The sequence below is a fragment of the Rattus norvegicus genome, chromosome 6 (genome assembly GCF_021556685.1).
Source record: "Rattus norvegicus strain SHRSP/BbbUtx chromosome 6, alternate assembly SHRSP_T2T, whole genome shotgun sequence".
Lineage (NCBI taxonomy): Eukaryota > Metazoa > Chordata > Mammalia > Rodentia > Muridae > Rattus > Rattus norvegicus.
The window spans coordinates 6252775-6276379 of record NC_141539.1 but is presented as its reverse complement, the minus strand read 5'-3'; the positions used below and the strand labels follow the sequence as shown (position 1 = coordinate 6276379).

Below are 23605 nucleotides of genomic sequence, written 5' to 3'. Positions count from 1 at the left end.
ATCTATCTATCCATCCATCCATCCATGTATCTGTCTTCTATCTCATCTATATCATATAGGTATATCTACATCTATATATATATATTTATAGTTGTGAAAATGTTATTCATTACAAACACTTGTGGTTCCACCTGTGTACAAAAATTATGTTTAAAAGCCACAGGGAGAGTAAATGAAATGCACGTGTCACTTTGCCAGATGACATGTGCCTTAGAATATTGACATCACAATGGTCCTTCAGCCTGACAACTACAGAATCCTCAGACTTCAGTAGTTTTCTAGCCACTGTAGTCACTAGTTTGGTGTCTAGAGGCAGGAAGGCAAACGAAAATTTCACATTGTTTGATAAGTTCTTCATCGCAGGCTTTACTAAAAAGGTATATCTATATCTATATACAGATATAGATATAGATATATATAATTTGATTCTCATGATAGACTTATGGTATCATGAAATGTTCTGTCTTGATTATTCAAGATCATATGAAATAACAACTCAGCAGTGGTTTTTTGATAGGGCAATCATTGTAGCAATATTTAGTACCAATGTTCTACAGAAACAAAGTTATCACATGGAGAGGGGTATATTTTGTGCTACACAGGAGAATAATTTCTGTAAAGTTTTAAAAACTGTACAAGTTAGAAGTGAGGATTATTTTATGCTCAATCCAATTACTTTACCCCCCATGGCTGTAGATTTTTATTTTAAGAAACTGGTAAATCTAACCCACAATCTAAGAATTCTCTGGTTTTTAAGAAATTGTTATTGTTTCCAACACACATTATGCCCTTTGGAATCTAATGCTCAGAATTTAACACTGACTCAGATGAGACATGCACAACTTTCATGACATGGTCATTAACTTAAAATTTTGTTCATGAAGCTGAGGTAGTACTATTTTTTAAACATATTTTTATAATATTGCTTGATGTGTGTGATGGCAACTATTGTCTGTTCTCTTTTTGATTCATGTGAGTCTTAAGTCCTTTCTAAGTGAAAGCTATGACATTTCTGTACATATTCTTTGAAAGATGTAACATATATTGTGGGATGAATTATAGTCACTTGAGTAACTATATGTTTTAAATATCCAAACTGAAAGAGCAGGGCACAATAAAGAAACCACCAAAACAGAAGCCACTCCCTTATTATAGGGAACAATTTTATTATGGATAAGAGAGAAAAATGTTCAGAGGCACATGGAAAATTTCAGAATATAGAAAACAGAAACAGGCTTGACCAAGTCTGGGAAAAGACGAGGAAGACTATCAGAAGAGAAAATGGAGATAGTTTGGTCACAGAAAAGGGCTCACAAAGAGAGGAAGGGGATTCTAGCACATGTTAGGAGTTAGTATAATGAAGAAGGGGATGAAGATGTTGGAAAATGTCTGTAACCTAGATGTGGGATTTTAAATTTATACCAAGTATGATTACCCCCTTCAAGAATAAAGAAGGTTGCAATCAAAATTGATATCCTAATATGAACAAGTCAATGGAGAGCATTATGTCCCTTTTGCCAGAGTCAGGGGAAATGTCTACCTTTGCTAGACAAGACCAATTTCACAAATTTTTTGATGAATGCTTGTATTGTTTTCATTTTTCCTGTTGTTCTTGTTTTTTTTTTTTTGTTTGTTTGTTTTTTTTTTTTTTTGTTTTTGTTCGTAACTATCAGGAATCTTTCTTTCCTGTATCTTGAGCTGGACCAAGCCTGGCAATTCTGAGACTCTGCCAGAGACCTAACTGGTTTAAATCAAGATAACCTGATTATTTTCAGCACATTTACAATGTTATCTCACAAAGGTTTAGTTGTAGCATTTTCTCAGACTATCATATCTGATATCTGACATAATATATATCTACATTAGGATTTATAAAACTTTCAAAAAATCAGTTATAAAGTTGCAATGCAATAATTTTATTGGAGGGTATCACCACAAGTTTAGGAACTGCATTAAAGTGTTGTAGCATTTAGAGTTTGAGAACCATTGCTCTATATCCTACCAACTATACTTCTTCAAACTATTCCCATGACACTTCTGAAAAGATCCTACTTCTTCAATACGTTCCCAATAGTTCCCTTCATACACGACATATTTTCTGTTACATTTTAAAGCTGTCTATAGCTCAACAGAATCATGCTTGGAAAACTTAGTCTGCATTTTAACACCGTTCACCCTTTGAAATACAGTATGAATATTGGTTTTTAACTTATCCACTGAATACTTGTTCTCTAGGTGGAGCTCTGCATCAGGAGAATTGGTTTTTTTTCAATATGGATACAACTAAGGAGGAAGATGTAGGAGAAGAAAATCGAACCGTGGTTTGCCAAGGTGCTGCGGTTATCCGAAGAGGGTGGAAAAGAAAGAAACGATATCTGACCTTGTTCAATGACATTTTGGTGGTATCCAGTAAACTGTAAGTATACGCACCATGCTTTCCTTACTATAAGAGGCTACTCAGTGGAAAGGCCTTAAGGTACAAAACTGTTTATAACTTCCTTTATTTTTGAGATTATAATTACTTCACATTCTCCTTCCTTTTCCTCTTCCATGTCCTTTCACATCCTTACATATACTCCTCCTTGTTCTCTTTTGAAATCATGGCTTTCTGGTTTTTTTTATTACTCGTTCTTACACATTATTTCTATGTAAGCTAACATAAGATACACATATATAATAGATATGCATGGATACATATATATGTACAGTTTCTAAGTACTTAAATATAACCTACTCAGTCAGTATAATATTGCTTGTATTTGTGTTTTCAGGAATGTGTATTTGGTATTAGATAAGCAATCTAATTGACAATCCTAGGGGAGATTTCTCTTATTTTCAAGTTTCCTTAGTGGCATATACTTCTTTGAGTAGGGTTGATGTTTACTGGACTACTCCTATATATTTCTCAATTTATTTTGACACATTCTTTGGGCACATTTAAAAAATTAATTAATTAAGGTACTACTCTGCTGTTTGAATCTGGTGAAAGATTAGCAACAAGCTACCAAGGAGACAATTATGCAGGCATGTGCCCACATTTCTAGCATTTTTTTAAAACTAACTTAGGAGTATTACACCTCGTAATGAGAGCCCTGTGAATTATATAGTGACACATTTCTCTAAATAAAATATTAAATTCATGATAAGCAGGAGCCTTCTTGCTTGGTGTTTACAAATAGATTACAGAAGCAAGATTGTTGGTCATAAGGGGCTAAACATGTAAGCCTCCTGACCTCATAGCTTCCAGATTAGCATGAAGAGACAGGAAGCAGCTTCTATCTCTCCACTAACAAGGGAAATTGCTGGCACTAAGTCTTGCTTGGTGATTCTACAGACACTAGAGAAAACTGTTGTGATTGAATGAAACTGTGTACTTGGTTATATTAGAAATTATGACCATAGAGATGTTTTCTGGGACCACATCATGTATAATCTCCACTGCTTATGATCATAGCCTTCATATTATTCTAGAAGATGTGATGCTGGTATTGATACTATCAAGTAAATATCTTAAGTGGTTTTCTCATAAGTACATAAATTTATCAGACAGACATCAATAAAATAGTCTATTCCATTTTTGGGGGGGCAGGGGTTAAATTTTCTGATCATCAGTGAATCATTTTCCAGAAGATCCATTTCACAGATTGTGAGAAAAATAAAATATTCAGGTGAGAGTTCTTCTATACTTTATAAATACACCAACTGGGTACGTTTTTCTGGCAACCCTGATCAGTCGTGTAAGCTCCTTCACAGAAAATTGTAATTAGTGTCTGAGGCAGGCTGAAAATAAAAGAATGGACTGGGTGTCTGTCAATCTGTCCATCTTTCTTTTTTTTTGTACACAACTCCCTTTCTTTCTACAGTGGGAAATCTTCACATTTTATTTTAAAAGATAGTAATCAACTCATCGGAAATGTAAAAAGAAATAAACTGATCATTTGCCATATAAGTATAGTTGATGGAAGGAAGTGAACTTAACTTTGTGTTGAGAATAAAGGAAACGGAAATGGTTGTTTTCTTAAAGGCAGTACATATGGTCCCTTCTGTCATGTTGCAATTGTAATTAAAACTGTTTTTAGATTCTCATTCACATTATGGAAAGAAGTTTATCAAGTTTATAAGGAGTGATTATCGTTATTTCCATTTTCAAGGAAGATTATGTCTTATCAGACATTGGAATTAGAGGTTTCAGGTTCAAGCATTTCTTGGGAATTTTGATTTTTATATATGCATATATATATATTTAGATGTTTAAATGGTGAATATAAAATGTAAATATAAACATCTCATTATTGAGACATGTGTGTATGTATATCTTGAAGTACATGTTGCATGATGGCTTGTATTTTTTTTTTTTAAAGATGTATTTATTTATTTTATATATGAGTACACTGTAGCTGTCTTCAGACATACCAGAAGAGGGCATCGGATCCCATTACAGATGGTTGTGAGCCACCATGTGGTTGCTGGGATTTGAACTCAGGACCTCTGGAAGAGCAGTCGGTGCTCTTAACCACTGAGCCATCTCTCCAGCCTGATGGCTTGTATTTTAACTATAGTATGTTACATTAGATTATATGAGGAATCTTTCTCTGTAGTGCAATTAGTCTTCCCATGTTTTGAATATTAAAGGTTTAGATACAGGATTTTTGAACCATGATTTATTCTTGTGATATTCTGTCCCCTGAATTTGAGAGGGAGTCATTATCTTCAGTTATGTAGCCACATATTAGCTCACGAGTATCTGAAGGAAAGTTCAATACCTAGGTTTACACAGCAAATGCACCAGATAATATTAGGTCCATCTTTAAAAAAATACAAAAAAAGAATCATGAGTGTGGGGAGGAGATCTGTCAGGAGATAGAATGGAAGGAAAAAGTGACAAAAAAAATCATCAAATGCATTGTATTTTAATGTACAATTCTCGGAGAGCAAATTACTCAGAAAAAGAATGACAAAAGGAGAAAATTTATGCTTCAAAGATTATTGTTTCTTAAAAACACTTCTAATAATATCAGAGTGCTTGATAGGAAGACATTATTCTAACTGTTTGGCTAAATTGTTGGAAAAAGGACCGCCTTTTTGGTTACTTGTGTGGTATGTGCTGTGCGGGTTTTCTGCAGGAGGTACTGGAATGAGGTTACTGACTATTTCAGGGAGACAGACAACAGAATTGATTTTATTAAGTCAAACAATATTTTTGTTCTTATTCTGGAAAGATTTTTCCATGTAATTAATTAAAAAAAATCTTGAAATAATTTCCTTTGTGTATTATGGGAAAAAAACAAAGCAATATAGTTACTCCTTAACTAAATCCAGGTAAGAAATATTGATACAGGTGGCTTTCTGTAAGTGCCACTGTGCTTAGATTTAGCAATGGATGTGTCGTCTTTTGCTCTGGGGCAGGAAGAACTTGGTTTTACCACAACACCAACTACACCTTTCGGTAAGACCTAGAGTTCAGACCTGTGATCACAGGATGATAACTTCAGAAATTGTGGGTCAAATTAATGGAGTGTAATTCACTTCCCAGTGAATGAGTATACTCATTCTAATATTCTCCAATTAGAAAACAATAATCAGGCTATGGCTATTGGTGACCATTGAAGAGTGTGTATCTAGTAACTCCTTTCACCAAATGCTTTCATCATCCCAAAATGTTTGCAAAATTAGAGTCAATCTTAGTCTGATTGTGTACAGGATGCCAACTCAACTTTCCCCCTTCTATGACGATCCTAGATTTTCTCTACTCTTCATTATATCCATTTCCACATGTAGGTAGGTGCTTTATGTTTTTTTGTTTTGTTTTTGTTTTTTGTTTTGTTGTTTGTTTGGGTTTTTTTTCTTCTCCTTATATTTTTATTTGTTCAGGTTAGAGATTGCAGTTTAATTTCTGCTTGTCCTTTCCTTAAGATCTACAAATTCTGCTCCCGTATTAGTCCAGAACCTATCATCGTCTCCCACTAGGAAAGAGAGCATTCTTCTTCAAAAGGAGGGAGGGCAAGGCCAGGCAGTTTCCCAGAAAGCAAGAGCGGGTAACTCCCCACAAGGGAGAGGGCATGAGGACTAGCTTGACGGTTCTACTCCAAGGAAAACCCAGATAATCACTGGCAAAGGCAGGATGCTGGGGTATTCTCAAGTTGTCCCCACTTCCTGTTTAGCATTCCAGGGTTTGGAAACCTGCAGGATATACAGAAACAGTACAGCACTGAACAGAATCTGATGGCAGCATGAAGAAGCCAAGAAAGGCGCTGCATGGCAGTTCTCAGGCCTCCTTGACTCCCACACAACAGGTTCTGTGTCCAGGTGTGCCTCCATGATCACACAGGTTATGCAGAAGGTTGCTAAGCATCGAAAGGAGAGCCATTCGGGTCACAGGAGTGCAGAACAAGGTTCCCAAGAACAATATGACTAAAATACAAGGACCCGTAGTGCTCAAGCAGGTCCTAAGAGGCAGACCCCAAGGTCTGCAAGCTGTCTTGGACACCAGTGCTATCTTTGCCATCACTGCCACTGTCACCTCCAGCCAGGTTCTCCTGCTGATAGGCCTCTTCGGAACCAGGAAGTGTGCTACCCTGATTTTCCTTGGAACCGAAAACCACATACCTGCCTTTCTTCAGCTCCAGTTGCCTTCTCAGCTCATCTGCCATCTGTGAGAGATCTCGCTTCAGAGCATATGCATCTTCGCCATCTGCATAGTACTTGGGCTCCACCTCACTAACCTGGAAGTTCAGGGTGCTGGAACAGAGGTGCAAGGCCGCTCGGTTGCTCTTCCTGGCATGCAGGGAGACATACTTTGCACTGAAGTCCTCTATCATGGCCTGGGAGGCCTGGTCCATTAGCTTCCTGGCCAGGCCAAAGCTTAGGTGGCAGCGCTTCACAGCCAGTGGGGTGATGTGTCCATGAGGGACGTTATCAGGATCCTCTTCCATTTTGGCAAGAACATAACCCACAATCTTCCCAACCTCATCCTCAGCAATGTAGGAGAGCTGGGCCACGAGAGGCCATGATAGTAGTGCTTCATCTGGTAGTTCTCGGGCAGGCAGAGCAGGTTGCAGTGTTGTATGTTCATCAGGTCATTTGGCCGAGCCCAGCAGATGTTCATATTGGCGGCAGAAAAGCCTATCAGACTCGGGAGAATCAGAGAGGATGCCACAGAGCACAAGCGACACCAGCACCATTTGCTTTAAGACACCTGGGCTATCCAAACGGAACTCATACAGGATGAGGAAGATCTCTCACTATCTTCCATTTCGTTTCGGCGATTCTGTACAGAACTTTGTATATCTTCATGCAAGTGGGGTCCCAGTCGTGTCCGAAGTGAATGACGACCACACAGTCCTCCTCTGAATGGATTGCCTGGTCTACCTGCCAGCCATTGTGTAGATGCAGAAGCATGGACATCTTGGACGCGCTTGCGCAGCAGGACCTTGCGAGCTACCTCTAACCTCGTGTGAGCCCACAGGGCCGGACCAATGGGCCCTCCATCCAGCACCAGCGCACTTTATGTTTTGATCTGCGATGTTCGAGACTCCACAAGGTCCATGGGGCAGGACAGAGGTGCATGTCTTCTTATAAGAATGTGGACAGGTCGGTCCCCAGCTCCGAAAAAAAAAGAACCAAAAAAAAAAAAAAGAATGTGGACAGGACAAGATCTTATTTATCCTAGACATTCTTCTTCCCAAGATGATCTGATTTTATCTGTGTTTTAAAAGTACACAGATTTATCTCTTCCCAGTAATATTGTGTAGTATAATTAAATTTGAAAAATACTTTATATACTCCCACATATTCTTAAAAATTAGTATTTAATTGAATGATGAAAAGTTACTCATGCAATACTCAAGTATTTGAATGTCTCTGTAGCAGAATATCACTGGTTTTTATAGTGAATTAAAAAGGACTGGTGTCACAAGACCATCAGAGTCAGGTATAATTTTCTGAGTTCAGGAAAATTTCAAATTTGTATTCTAATCTTTCATGAGAAGATGTGCTCATGGCATATTGATATTATATTGAGTGTAGTTGATGGAATCACAGAGATTGTGTAGCATGTGCCTTCTGCTCTAATCAAACATACACCAAAATTCAAGTTTTTTTCCACGTGAAAAGTCATGCATACTCCAAATTTGAGCTCTTCATTCTTCTATCCAACTTCTTAGTGTCATCACACAGTTGACTCAAATAACACAAACACTAGTTTTATGAGCATTCTAGGCTCTGTGACTTTGCTCTTTACATGAAAAAGCATTTGTCATAGACTGACAAAAGAGAAGATCACCTTTTGTTCTCTGAATGTTTTCTATTCCTCTAGTAAAATCTCAAAAGATTGTTCTTTAATGCTTAGGGTTTCTCTCTTATCAAATATTATATTTAGGGATGGTAAAGTGTCACATGACAGCACGACAGTACAAAAATTAGGTCATTTAGAGGTGGAATCATGTAGAGACTGCCAAATATACCTATACCATAATTGATGGCCACAGACGTAAGATATTTTTATGCATAATAACCTTAAAAATCCTACCATTTATCATGACTCTAATTTTTTTTTATTTTTTTTTAAGATGAAATCTCTTTTTTTTTTTATTAACTTGAGTATTTCTTATATACATTTCGAGTGTTATTCCCTTTCCCGGTTTCCGGGCAAACATCCCCCTCCCCCTCCCCTTCCTTATGGGTGTTCCCCTCCCAACCCTCCCCCCATTGCCGCCCTCCCCCCATAGACTAGTTCACTGGGGGTTCAGTCTTAGCAGGACCCAGGGCTTCCCCTTCCACTGGTGCTCTTACTAGGATATTCATTGCTACCTATGGGGTCAGAGTCCAGGGTCAGTCCATGCATAGTCTTTAGGTAGTGGCTTAGTCCCTGGAAGCTCTGGTTGCTTGGTATTGTTGTACTTTTGGGGTCTCGAGCCCCTTCAAGCTCTTCCAGTTCATTCTCTGATTCCTTCAATAGAGGACCTATTCTCAGTTCAGTGGTTTGCAGCTGGCATTCGCCTCTGTATTTGCTGTATTCTGGCTGTGTCTCTCAGGAGCGATCTACATCCGGCTCCTGTCGGTCTGCACTTCTTTGCTTCATCCATCTTGTCTAATTGGGTGGCTGTGTATGTATGGGCCACATGTGGGGCAGGCTCTGAATGGGTGTTCCTTCAGTCTCTGTTTTAGTCTTTGCCTCTCCCTTCCCTGCCAAGGGTATTCTTTTTCCTCATTTAAAGAAGGAGTGAAGCATTCACATTTTGATCATCCGTCTTGAGTTTCGTTTGTTCTAGGGATCTAGGGTAATTCAAGCATTTGGGCTAATAGCCACTTATCAATGAGTGCATACCATATATGTCTTTCTGTGATTGGGTTAGCTCACTCAGGATGATATTTTCCAGTTCCAACCATTTGCCTACGAATTTCATAAACTCGTTGTTTTTGATAGCTGAGTAATATTCCATTGTGTAGATGTACCACATTTTCTGTATCCATTCCTCTGTTGAAGGGCATCTGGGTTCTTTCCATTTTCTGGCTATTATAAATAAGGCTGCGATGAACATAGTGGAGCACGTGTCTCTTTTATATGTTGAGGCATCTTTTGGGTATATGCCCAAGAGAGGTATAGCTGGATCCTCAGGCAGTTCAATGTCCAATTTTCTGAGGAACCTCCAGACTGATTTCCAGAATGGTTTTACCAGTTTGCAATCCCACCAACAATGGAGGAGTGTTCCTCTTTCTCCACATCCTCGCCAGCATCTGCTGTCACCTGAGTTTTTGATCTTAGCCAATCATACTGGTGTGAGGTGAAATCTCAGGGTTGTTTTGATTTGCATATCCCTTATGACTAAAGATGTTGAACATTTCTTTAGGTGTTTCTCAGCCATTCGGCATTCCTCAGCTGTGAATTCTTTGTTTAGCTCTGAACCCCATTTTTTAATAGGATTATTTGTTTCCCTGCGGTCTAACTTCTTGAGTTCTTTGTATATTTTGGATATAAGGCCTCTATCTGTTGTAGGATTGGTAAAGATCTTTTCTCAATCTGTTGGTTGCCGTTTTGTCCTAACCACAGTGTCCTTTGCCTTACAGAAGCTTTGCAGTTTTATGAGATCCCATTTGTCGATTCTTGATCTTAGAGCATAAGCCATTGGTGTTTTGTTCAGGAAATTTTTTCCAGTGCCCATGTGTTCCAGATGTTTCCCTAGTTTTTCTTCTATTAGTTTGAGTGTGTCTGCTTTGATGTGGAGGTCCTTGATCCACTTGGACTTAAGCTTTGTACAGGGTGATAAGCATGGATCGATCTGCATTCTTCTACATGTTGCTCTCCAGTTGAACCAGCACCATTTGCTGAAAATGCTATCTTTTTTCCATTGGATGGTTTTGGCTCCTTTGTCAAAAATCAACTGACCATAGGTGTGTGGGTTCATTTCTGGGTCTTCAATTCTATTCCATTGGTCTATCTTTCTGTCTCTGTACCAATACCATGCAGTTTTTATCACTATTGCTCTGTAATACTGCTTGAGTTCAGGGATAGTGATTCCCCCTGAAGTCCTTTTATTGTTGAGGATAGCTTTAGCTATCCTGGGTTTTTTGTTATTCCAGATGAATTTGCAAATTGTTCTGTCTAACTCTTTGAAGAATTGGATTGGTATTTTGATGGGGATTGCATTGAATCTGTAGATTGCTTTTGGTAAAATGGCCATTTTTACTATATTAATCCTGCCCATCCATGAGCATGGGAGATCTTTCCATCTTCTGAGGTCTTCTTCAATTTCTTTCCTCAGTGTCTTGAAGTTCTTATTGTACAGATCTTTTACTTGCTTGGTTAAAGTCACACCGAGGTACTTTATATTATTCGGGTCTATTATGAAGGGTGTCGTTTCCCTAATTTCTTTCTCGGCTTGTTTCTCTTTTGTATAGAGGAAGGCAACTGATTTATTTGAGTTAATTTTATACCCAGCCACTTTGCTGAAGTTGTTTATCAGCTTTAGTAGTTCTCTGGTGGAACTTTTGGGATCACTTAAATATACTATCATGTCATCTGCAACTAGTGATATTTTGACCTCTTCTTTTCCGTTCTGTATCCCTTTGATCTCCTTTTGTTTTCTGATTGCTCTGGCTAGAACTTCAAGAACTATATTGAATAAGTAGGGAGAGAGTGGGCAGCCTTGTCTAGTCCCTGATTTTAGTGGGATTGCTTCAAGTTTCTCTCCATTTAGTTTAATGTTAGCTACTGGTTTGCTGTATATGACTTTTACTATGTTTAGGTATGGGCCTTGAATTCCTATTCTTTCCAGGACTTTTATCATGAAGGGGTGTTGAATTTTGTCAAATGCTTTCTCAGCATCTAATGAAATGATCATGTGGTTCTGTTCTTTCAGTTTGTTTATATAATGGATCACGTTGATGGTTTTCCATATATTAAACCATCCCTGCATGCCTGGGATGAAGCCTACTTGATCATGGTGGATGATTGTTTTGATGTGCTCTTGAATTCGGTTTGCCAGAATTTTATTGAGTATTTTTGCGTCGATATTCATAAGGGAAATTGGTCTGAAGTTCTCTTTCTTTGTTGTGTCTTTGTGTGGTTTAGGTATAAGAGTAATTGTGGCTTCGTAGAAGGAATTCGGTAGGGCTCCATCTGTTTCAATTTTGTGGAATAGTTTGGATAATATTGGTATGAGGTCTTCTATGAACGTTTGATAGAATTCTGCACTAAACCCCTCTGGACCTGGGCTCTTTTTGGTTGGGAGAACTTTAATGACTGCTTCTATTTCCTTAGGAGTTATGGGGTTGTTTAACTGGTTTATCTGTTCCTGATTTAACCTCGATACTTGGTATCTGTCTAGGAAATTGTCCATTTCCTGAAGATTTTCAAATTTTGTTGAATATAGGTTTTTATAGTAAGATCTGATGATTTTTTGAATTTCCTCTGAATCTGTAGTTATGTCTCCCTTTTCATTTCTGATTTTGTTAATTTGGACGCACTCTCTGTGTCCTCTCGTTAGTCTGGCTAAGGGTTTATCTATCTTGTTGATTTTCTCAAAGAACCAACTTTTGGTTCTGTTGATTCTTTCTATGGTCCTTTTTGTTTCTACTTGGTTGATTTCAGCTCTGAGTTTGATTATTTCCTGCCTTCTGCTCCTCCTGGGTGTATTTGCTTCTTTTTGTTCTAGAGCTTTTAGGTGTGCTGTCAAGCTGCTGACATATGCTCTTTCCTGTTTCTTTCTGCAGGCACTCAGCGCTATGAGTTTTCCTCTTAGCACAGCTTTCATTGTGTCCCATAAGTTTGAGTATGTTGTATCTTCATTTTCATTAAATTCTAAAAAGCTTTTAATTTCTTTCTTTATTTCTTCCTTGACCAGGTTATCATTGAGTAGAGCATTGTTCAATTTCCACGTATATGTGGGCATTCTTCCCTTATTGTTATTGAAGACCAGTTTTAGGCCGTGGTGGTCCGATAGCACGCATGGGATTATTTCTATCTTCCTGTACCTGTTGAGGCCCGTTTTTTGACCAATTATATGGTCAATTTTGGAGAAAGTACCATGAGGAGCTGAGAAGAAGGTATATCCTTTTGCTTTAGGATAGAATGTTCTATAAATATCCGTTAAGTCCATTTGGCTCATGACTTCTCTTAGTCTGTCGACATCACTGTTTAATTTCTGTTTCCATGATCTGTCCATTGATGAGAGTGGGGTGTTGAAATCTCCCACTATTATTGTGTGAGGTGCAATGTGTGTTTTGAGCTTTAGTAAGGTTTCTTTTACGTATGTAGGTGCCCTTGTATTTGGGGCATAGATATTTAGGATTGAGAGTTCATCTTGGTGGATTTTTCCTTTGATGAATATGAAGTGTCCTTCCTTATCTTTTTTGATGACTTTTAGTTGGAAATTGATTTTATTTGATATTAGAATGGCTACTCCAGCTTGCTTCTTCTGACCATTTGCTTGGAAAGTTGTTTTCCAGCCTTTCACTCTGAGGTAGTGTCTGTCTTTGTCTCTGAGGTGTGTTTCCTGTAGGCAGCAGAATGCAGGGTCCTCGTTGCGTATCCAGTTTGTTAATCTATGTCTTTTTATTGGGGAGTTGAGGCCATTGATGTTGAGAGATATTAAGGAATAGTGATTATTGCTTCCTGTTATATTCATATTTGGATGTGAGGTTATGTTTGTGTGCTTACATTCTCTTTGTTTTGTTGCCAAGACGATTAGTTTCTTGCTTCTTCTAGGGTATAGCTTGCCTCCTTATGTTGGGCTTTACCCTTTATTATCCTTTGTAGTGCTGGATTTGTAGAAAGATATTGTGTAAATTTGGTTTTGTCATGGAATATCTTGGTTTCTCCATCAATGTTAATTGAGAGTTTTGCTGGATACAGTAACCTGGGCTGGCATTTGTGTTCTCTTAGGGTCTGTATGACATCAGTCCAGGATCTTCTGGCCTTCATAGTTTCTGGCCAGAAGTCTGGTGTGATTCTGATAGGTCTCCCTTTATATGTTACTTGACCTTTTTCCCTTACTGCTTTTAATATTCTTTCTTTATTTTGTGCGTTTGGTGTTTTGACAATTATGTGACGGGAGGTGTTTCTTTTCTGGTCCAATCTATTTGGAGTTCTGTAGGCTTCTTGTATGTCTATGGGTATCTCTTTTTTTAGGTTAGGGAAGTTTTCTTCTATGATTTTGTTGAAGATATTTACTGGTCCTTTGAGCTGGGAGTCTTCACTCTCTTCTATACCTATTATCCTTAGGTTTGATCTTCTCATTTGAGTCCTGGATTTGGACCAGTAGTATGTTTTGGACCAGTAGCTTTTTCCGCTTTACATTATCTTTGACAGTTGAGTCAATGATTTCTATAGAATCTTCTGCTCCTGAGATTCTCTCTTCCATCTCTTGTATTCTTTTGGTGAAGCTTGTATCTACAGCTCCTTGTCTCTTCTTTTGGTTTTCTATATCCAGGGTTGTTTCCATGTGTTCTTTCTTGATTGCTTCTATTTCCATTTTTAATTCCTTCAACTGTTTGATTGTGTTTTCCTGGAATTCTTTCAGGCATTTTTGCGATTCCTCTCTGTAGGCTTCTACTTGTTTATTAATGTTTTCCTGTGTTTCCCTAAGTGTGTTCATGTCTTTCTTGAAGTCCTCCAGCATCATGATCAAATATGATTTTGAAACTAGATCTTGCTTTTGTGGTGTGTTTGGATATTCCATGTTTGTTTTGGTGGGAGAATTGGGCTCCGATGATGGCATGTAGTCTTGGTTTCTGTTGCTTGGGTTCCTGCGCTTGCCTCTCGCCATCAGATTATCTCTAGTGTTACTTTGTTCTGCTATTTCTGACAGTGGCTAGACTGTCCTATAAGCCTGTGTGTCAGGAGTGCTGTAGACCTGTTTTCCTCTCTTTCAGTCAGTTATGGGGACAGAGTGTTCTGCTTTCGGGCGTGTAGTTTTTCCTCTCTACAGGTCTTCAGCTGTTCCTGTGGGCCTGTGTCTTGAGTTCACCAGGCAGCTTTCTTGCAGCAGAAAATTTGGTCTTACCTGTGGTCTCGAGGCTCAAGTTCGCTCGTGGGGTGCTGCCCAGGGGCTCTCTGCAGCAGCAGCAACCAGGAAGACCTGTGCCGCCCCTTCCGGGAGCTTCAGTGCACCAGGGTTCCAGATGGTCTTTGGCTTTTTCCTCTGGCGTCCGAGATGTGTGTGCAGGGAGCAGTCTCTTCTGGTTTCCCAGGCTTGTCTGCCTCTCTGAAGGTTTAGCTCTCCCTCCCACGGGATTTGGGTGCAGAGAACTGTTTATCCGGTCTGTTTCTTTCAGGTTCCGGTGGTGTCTCAGGCAGGTGTCCTGCCGCTCCTGGGCCCTCCCCCACGGGAGCCCAGAGGCCTTATACAGTTTCCTCTTGGGCCAGGGATGTGGGCAGGGGTGAGCAGTGTTGGTGGTCTCTTCCGCTCTGCAGCCTCAGGAGTGCCCACCTGACCAGGCGGTTGGGTTTCTCTCTCACCGGGTCTGGGAGCAGAGAGCTGCTGCGGGCCGGGATCCGCGGGTGTGGGACTTCCGGTAAACACAGAACGTGCCTGGTCCTAGAGAAATTCTGCTTCCGTGTGTCCCAAGCTCACCAGGCAGCTTTCTTGCAGCAGAAAATTTGGTCTTACCTGTGGTCCCGAGGCTCAGGTTCGCTTGTGGGGTGCTGCCCAGGGGCTCTCTGCAGCGGCAGCCATGACTCTAATTTTTTTCAATTTCACAGTTCCATGGAACAGACCATTTGGTGGTATTTCTTTCTACAAAGGTATTTTTCTTGTGTTAATATTTTAATTCCTTGGTGATATAGGAATGATATATATATATATATATATACACACACATATATATAAAATATATATCATATATATATTTGATATTCTGTCTCGAAATCAGTTGTTAATTAGATGGTCAATGGAAAATGCTTTGCATTCTCCTGTCCATTCCATATTTAATTTTGTGGAAGTTCTGCATTTATTTTTTATTTATTTTTTCTTCGGAAGTTCTGCATTTATTATTTCCTCTTTGTATTAGAGTAAACAGTACTCTCAAGTCTTATTTTAAATTTCACTAAGTAGATATCACTCTGGCATGCACATTCAAACCATCTGCTGCTTCCTCCTTTGAGGTCAAGCAAATTTCTATCCTTCTGTTTGTTTCAGGCACATCATTTTGAGGACTGGCTATACTACTTAGGTCAATGTGTTATTACCTGACTATATCTGTTTCTGAAACATTTTTGAGTATTCACCAGTCGAATAGTGAATATTGCTGATCTTATTTTCTTATATTGAAATCTAAGATGATTCTGAAAAAAATATTAACAGGGATTAGCTTGAAATAAGCTCCTAATTAATCTTGTTGTATTGTATATTTTTGTTGCATTTCACAGATCCATTTGTGAAGCCAAAAAACACAACATAATGGGACTTCCCATGCAGATATTCACTGAGGACATTGCATGCTGTGACACTGTATGTGAATACAAAACCAAAACTAATATTCCATGTTCATGACTAGGAGAGAGACAGTTTGTAAAGTAATGGAAGATGGAGACATAAGAAGAGCATGGATGGGGAGAGCGGGACAAAGGGGGGGAGGGACAGAGGGACAGAGAAACCGAGGGAGAGAATTTAGACAGTATTATGTGGAAATTATATCTGTAGTCAATGCAGACATAGGACTCTCATATGTAATGTGTAGAGAGCAACATGAAACAAGACTGATCCATGTACTAGAGATCCAAAAAAGAGGAAATACTGTTTGTTATATCACTGAAAATTGAACCAAATTATTTCCAACAGCATATATTTCCAGGTGAAGTATTATTACTACAATTAAACTGCCCCCTCCTGAGTCCTTATTGCTTATATATAGACTTGTGTGTTGTTTCCACTATTCCTTAATCATTTTAAAATATTTATGACTAGTAAATAATTTTTATTATATAATATTATCATAAAGCATTACATTTTCTCTCCATACCTAAGTGTTCAGTGATATATTAGCTCTTTATCTCCATTCTGTGCTCTTTCTCTAAGTCTCTTACTATGCATCCTTATACCTTCCTCTGAATACCAGCTACAAAGTCATGGCTTTCATCCTCATGTTTATTTGAATAATCTAGTCATGAGGGTATCTTTGCATGTGACTTCTGTTCAGAAATTACCTTTATAAATTTAACAGTGGGGTGTGTGTGTGTGTGTGTGTGTGTGTGTGTGTGTGTTCATCTTTGTGTATGGTGTTTAGGATAAAACTCACAACCTCACAATACTATACAGTAGTTCTATCATTGAGATAAACATAAATATCTATTGAATAATTGTCTGTTTTTCTCAGGCTCATATTATTGTCCACTTTCCAGTATTGGGTTTAGCGCAGATCAAAAATTTAACTACTATGTAACATGTAGAGCATTGAAGACATTTCCTACTGTAAAGCAGAATAGACTGTGACTCAGGGATCACCACCTCTCTGCCTTTCATAAATGCTAATGGGTACAAAATGGACCTAGAGTCAGTGTTCTAACATGTCACTGTGGACACTACACTAGACTTACAAAAGGGACTATAATGAAGATATTTTAGATCACCACGCAATTTCTTACTCATACCAGGTCCACGTTACACAAAACAATATTTAAATATAGTATAAAATAGATTTTGAATCAGTGACATAAATCAGGGAAAACTCATTAGCTTGGCTGAACCATATGTGTCCTCAGGACAGAGAAGAGCAGAAGAGCAGAACGTCCCATAGGGAAATGTTCTCTTGCCTCTGCTGTTTGACTTCAGCTGTGGCAAATGCTCAGCGTTGTACACTTTTGTGACTTAGATCCCTTTGCTTTAACATGAACATTTTTACTAATTCTCTCCCACGACTCTAGTGCTTTAATATTTTATCCTACCATAATTATTAAAAACCTTTCGTGTAGTTCAGAAGATTGGTAATAGATAATTTTTAACTTTTATTCATGTTATATGTTTATTTCCTTTTTGTCTTTGAAGAGATATTATCAGATCATCAAAACATTCTTCTACCTTTCTTAAATATCTTCCCTTATTTTCTTTCTCCATATTCTCTAGTCAGTATTCAGAAATAATTCTTCATATATATATTTTATATATATATCAATTTCTTATTAGTTTTCTTTGATTTTTTTTGTTTCTACTTTAGCCTTTTCTTTTATAGTTTGAAAATTCTTTGAATCATCAACATATTTCATTACACTTAAGATAAACCTATAAAGTTTTTCTATGGATAAATTAGGAAAACGTTTTAATCCTATTTTTATATTAGGATTTTTCCACCTAATTTTTGTTTTTTCTTTACTCTTAAGATTGAATGTAGATCCCTCAGACACTGCTTATATTTTAAAATAGATAGATGCAGATGATTTTAGAATTATCTTTACTCGATAATTTCATGTAAGTATAGAAATGCACAATCACAAGATATCCCCAAACCTTTCCCTATATTCATGTTCTTTCCCTTTCTTGACTTTAATAATTACCAATGTATAAAATATCGACTTTTGGTCTTAGCATTGTACAGAAAACAACTGCACTGTCCTCATGAGTCAATGCTTATGCCATGGCTGGGGGACAGCATTTTACTACATTCCTCCATGATTTTAGTAATCTGTTTTAAAATTCATACCTTGCTAGTGATAGTATCACCTCACTGTTTCACATTTAGTCTATTAATATGTAATTTCAATATTTACAGTTATTATTTCTATCTGAAGATATAGGCAAATATATTTACATTAAATGTTTTATTTCTTTGAACAATTAAAACATTTTATTCCTCATAGAAGGAGCATGTGAACTATTCTAAGGTTGATCTCTCTTAAGAATTGTTTACATTTCTGTGGTTCATCATGGGTCAAGAAATATTTTAGTATATATAATAAAACTACCAGTTCTATTTTAACTTTCATGCTTTAAAAACGTTATTTGTAGAAATATTTTATTTGAAAAGTCTCTTTGTCTTGAAATCTGTTTTACAAAGAAAATCACCATCAGAAAGAGATGTATACATCTTTGCAATCATTAATTAGACATTAATATGTTTCTAATGCTCTGAAAACAAAATATTTTTCAATAATGTGAAATAAAGTCCCATGTGAATTATTACTCTATCTCATGTGCAGAACTCTTTATAATAAAACTTTGTTGTCTTAAAATTATAGCAATGTTTTCAGATATTCATCAAAATATCAGAAGCTTTACTTTTCTTTAAATGTTCTATGCTTATGTATGTGTGTGTCTGTCTCTGTGTGTGTCTCTGTGTGTGTGTGTGTGTGTGTGTGTTCCTATGAGTATGTTGTTTATGAATATATGTACATATTTCAATGTGCCATATTGATGTAAGAAGGAAACTTGCAGGTGATTATTTCCTTCTGGGATGTATGATTTCTGAGCCCTGATCTATATTTTCACCCATAGGTGATTAATTTTACATTCTGAATAAAACCTTAAATTTGTTCCTTTCTTGTTACATTCCAGCCACAAGATCAGAGCTGGTTTTTTTCATATTCTAAGATGCTTTTGCATAATTGTTAGCCTCTGCATAAAAAAATACAAAGTCAGTTAGTGTAAGTTGTCCTTTTCATAAAATTCTACTAATCTGACATGTAACATTGGGGTCTTGGATGAATCATCAGAAGCACTCAAACATACACACACACACACACACACACACACACACACACACACACACATACACACAGGCACACACACATAACACACAGGCACATGCACACACAGACACAGACACTCATATTATTTTCAAAGTAATACATTATGCATAGCAGTTGATTAATAAAAAGTAAAAATTAAAAAATAATGAATGAAACCTCTGTAAAAGAGATGGCTTGTAAAGTGGTTTTCTTAGGTTTGGGTTCAAGGTTGTTATGGATAGGGAGAGAGCACATGTGCTGTGTTTCTTATTTAAGGGACTGTTTCTTAGATTCTTACAATCCTCATCAAAGATAACTGATAATAAAGATACTAACTTCATAAAAATATACTTATCTACTCACTGTCTGGTTATTTATTAGATTTCCAGTACATCAGTGGTTTCTTGTCCAATTACTATGCTTTGATTTCATGCTATATTCTTGCTGCTGTCTTCCTTGGTCTCTGGAGCACATTCTAAATGTGAGAGGCAGTAGAGAGCTAATAGTACAAGTACCTTGTTTTTTCCTGGGAGTGTTAAGAAATGGGGTCTTGTTTCTAAAATATTCATTTTGGATCCCTAGATCTATGACCATAAAAGAATTCAACACTCTATATCTGTATGCCATCTAAGTATTTACAAACCCTGATATGATAAGAGTGCTCACTAATTTTAATTTTTATAAAAATAATTGCGCTGCTTCCCAACCTCGTTTTTCTAGAACTGTGCATGTGAAGCACATGGAAGTAAGGCTGTAATGATGGAAGTCCAGTTGGAGAGGAAGCAAACGTCTCCGCTCTCTCTTTAAGTGCTCTCCCTGACTACGTACTGCCATAATGAAAGAGAAATCAGGATGCTGAGCTCTAGCACCCATGGCTTCTCAGTCACCCTTTATCATATACAACCTGTTACAGTTATGTTTGATTTTTCAGTACCCAAGAACTAAATTCTAAAATAAATATGGTAGACTGAGTGTCTTCCAGACTTAGTCTATGGGAAGAAAATAAGTTATACATTAGAGGAGTGGTTACAGATTATAAATTGTAAATAATGATTAGATCATATTAATTTTGTATTCATGAGCTTTCAGGTTATTTTATAGCATTTTTCTCTCTGTGCATTCTATAGCCTCTATATGTAAAAGCAACAAACTTCAATATGGTAAATGACATAATCAGCAAGTTACTACCAATGATAAGAAAGCATGTAAGTTACTTTCAATCTATTTTGAGTTAAAATTGAATTTTGCTTTTGAGATTCACATATGTGGAAATGTGTAAATACAGATGAAATTTGATCATGATACATTTACAAATCATATTTTACAAATGCCTCTTTTTTAATCAGAAGTTATTGAAGACATAATAATAGTCCTTTGAGTGACATTTTTTTCTTGAATTTGTGTCTAGTTTTATGTGAAATGAAACTCATAGCCCAATGGTTTGAGCTGTATGTGTAGTTTCACTAGATAATACATATCTACTGTAATAAATTGTGATTAATTTGTCATATGCTCACACCTAATTTAAAGGATGCCAATGTTAGAGGGAATATTTTTCTTTCTTCTTTTTTTTTTTTAAATTAGACTATACTGCCTATTTGGTATGTAATTCTGTAGTCTTTCCCATTTTTTCTTGTTTTTATTTCTCTTGTGTGGATGTGTAAGTGTACATGTTCTAGTGTATTTATTTTTAACTTTTAATAAATCTTTAATGAATGAGTCTACATTTCTATGTCTTTTCTGCATACATATCTGTGTATATATTGTCTTTCTATTTTTAAATGTGCATGTGTATCTCTTTGTAACTGTGTGTGTGTGTGTGTGTGTGTGTGTGTGTGTTTCTCTGTGTTTATGCATCCCTGTCTATCGCTTTCTGTGAGTTTGTACAATGAGAATCCACAAGTCAGTCTGCCTCTCTAACTTTATGCCCCTCTACCTCTGTCTGCCTCTCTCTCACTCTCTTTCTCTTTCTGTTTCATTATCACCTCTCCATGTATGTTGGGGTGTAAATGGGTATTTGGTGGTGTGTCTGCTTGAGTGCTTTTTGTCTGCTAGTTTAACACTTAAAAACTCTATGGGACAATGTCATTGGTTTTAAATAGGAGTCTACAAGAAAATAAAATTAATAATAATTCCAGTTAGAGCCACTCCTAGAGGGTGCTCAATATTTCAACAGAATGTTCTATTTAGATGATTATTTCAAATGGATCCATAACACTGTGTGCAGTAATTATGTTCTAGAACTTCTTTTCAGCATCAGGCCTATTTTCCAGGATAGACACATGTCCTTCATCTCCACAGACTGGACATCTCTCAATGAAAGCCAAAGGCTATTTTCACTTCTAGGCACTCTCAAAGACTCTCTGTTTTTGACTCTTGTGTTCACTGTTGTCGAAGTTATCATATCTTTTGAATGTTAACTTTGCTAAACTCATCATAGCCACCATGAGTATATGCCTCTGTGGACACTAGGTTCTGTGCTCATGTTAAGTCGAAATTCAATATACCACACACAGTCTGCACAGATGTAAGAAATTTCATAATACTATTTGTCTTGGTTAGTGGTAATGGCTGAATGCAACTTCTTATTTTATTGTGGATCAGTAGATCAAGGCTCCCTCCAAGAGGAAAGGCAAGTAGCCAAAGATTTTCTCCTGAAATCAGTCCCGTTTACTCAAACCTGTGGTCAGAGGAAATATCATTAATACTGGTTTAAATAATTTCCCTGCTAGAGAGCTAGAAATGGTAAGTAAAGGAAATTGCTAGACTCTTCAAGACTCTGATGTCAGTTTATTTGTGGGTTCTTTTTGCCTCCCAGAACATTGAAGATTACCAACTGTGGTTCTATCCTGGCCCTGGGAAAGCTCCAAGAGTACTCCAAGGTAATAACAGGGAAATCTAAGGAGGGACTAGCTGAGTTTGGTGAATCCTCACTATTTTCATTATTTAGTCTTAAACTTGAATAAACACTAAAGCAGAATGACTTAAATATAATTTCATTCATTTAAATCATAATTAATTACTAATATAACATTCAGATACAATTTAATAACTCATAAGCAACAGCCTTAGAATGACAGGAATTTTTCTGTGCTTTCTGTTTCAGAAACAATTTTCCTGATAAGGCAAACAAAACAAAACTCTAGACATATTGTTTCTGGAGAAAACAATTTAAAAAAGTCATTTGGTGATCATTACAGAAACTCTTCTTAGCTATATATCTCAAGGGTTTCCATAGCTCACAACCATCTATAACTCCAGTTTCAGGGGATCTAATTCCCACATCTGACCTGCACAGACACCAAGTCTAACATGGAGATCAGGTATATATGTGAGTGAATGACTTACACAGAGAAACAAGTTTAAATCTAAAATGTAAAATCTTTACTTTTTTATTTATTCCAAATTAGGTAGATTGTTTTGTAATGAATATTAGAAATATAGCCCTTTCTCTGAATCCATGTAAAATATTCAGTTCACATCTCCTATGACCAATAATTCTGCAACTGAATATGAAATCATATTCTGATGTCTGGAGACAACCTGACTTAATTACAGCTATTCTGTTTGTTGCCTTCTTTTCTTTCTCACTAGATTATTGCCAAATAAATAAATAAATAATAGTAATAAAATTATCAGAAAAGTTTGAATAAGAATTAAAAATTTGAGATCACCAAGTATTCTTGCAAAGCTGATCTTTTAAGAGCTACTGAAAATTTGAAGCTCTAATCGATAAAGTTGACCTTCATACCAGTGACATAAGTCTCTGCAGACTTAAGAGCACGCTCTCCCACTGATGCCAGATAAGAAAACATTCTCGTACATAGGTGCCTGTGGCCTCTGAACAGCCCATGTATGCTCTTTAGTTGGTGGCTCAGTCTCTGATAGTTCCCAGGGGTCCAGGTTGATATTGCTGGTCTTTCTATGATGTTTCCAGTCCTTTCAGTTCTTTCAATTCTCCCAACTTTTCCATAGGGGTTGTTGACCTCAGTCCAATGGTTAGATGGAATATATATATATATATATATATATATATATATATATATATATATATATATATATATATATATCTGTTTTAGTCAGCTGCTTGCAGGGCCTCTCAGAGGACAGCCATGCTAGGCTACTGGCTGCAAGCACAACAGTAATAATATTTGGGATTGGTGCCTAATAATGGGATGGATCCCAAGTTGAGCCTGTCACTGACTGGTCACTGCTTCAGACTCTATTCCACTTTTGTCCTTCATTTCTTTTAGACAGGAGCAATTTGAGGTTGAAAGTTTTGTAGGTGTGTTAGTGTCCCTATCCATCCACAGGTGTCCTGTCTGATTTAAGAAGGTGGTCTCTTCAAATTTTACATCTGCATGATTTTGCGTTTTGGCAAAATTTCCTACCTTGACTCTTGGGAGCACACCTATCCCATGTCTCTGGGATATTGCTGTATATTTCCAT

The 23605-nt window shown here is 37.2% G+C and overlaps 1 protein-coding gene, 1 long non-coding RNA gene and 2 pseudogenes across 7 annotated transcripts in view; 1 reads left to right on the top strand and 3 right to left on the bottom strand.

Annotated features, from left to right (window-relative positions):
- Nucleotides 1-209, bottom strand: part of LOC108350029 (uncharacterized) — a 35290-nt gene extending 35081 nt beyond the window's left edge. For 2 of the 4 annotated variants that reach the window (XR_015622181.1, XR_015622180.1), the window contains exon 1: nt 114-191. This is a non-coding gene — a long non-coding RNA (uncharacterized LOC108350029). Of the gene's footprint in view, nt 1-113 lie in introns of all 4 variants that reach the window. The other 2 variants (XR_015622183.1, XR_015622182.1) reach the window with 2 other exon arrangements.
- Ralbp1l2 (ralA binding protein 1 like 2) overlaps nt 1-23605 on the top strand; it is a 60157-nt gene that overhangs the window by 12937 nt on the left and 23615 nt on the right. The window contains 4 exon segments of the mRNA XM_087554912.1: nt 2236-2416; nt 15866-15947; nt 20284-20361; nt 21975-22038. Coding sequence (XP_087411038.1) covers nt 2274-2416; nt 15866-15947; nt 20284-20361; nt 21975-22038 — 367 coding nt within the window. The 5' untranslated portion in view covers nt 2236-2273.
- On the bottom strand, nt 6447-7621 carry Naa11-ps2 (N(alpha)-acetyltransferase 11, NatA catalytic subunit, pseudogene 2; annotated as a pseudogene). The gene has a single exon (XR_015622178.1). The product of XR_015622178.1 is annotated as a N(alpha)-acetyltransferase 11, NatA catalytic subunit, pseudogene 2 (transcript).
- Txnl4al2 (thioredoxin-like 4A like 2) lies at nt 7216-8684 on the bottom strand (annotated as a pseudogene). Its single transcript, XR_015622179.1, has one exon. The product of XR_015622179.1 is annotated as a thioredoxin-like 4A like 2 (transcript).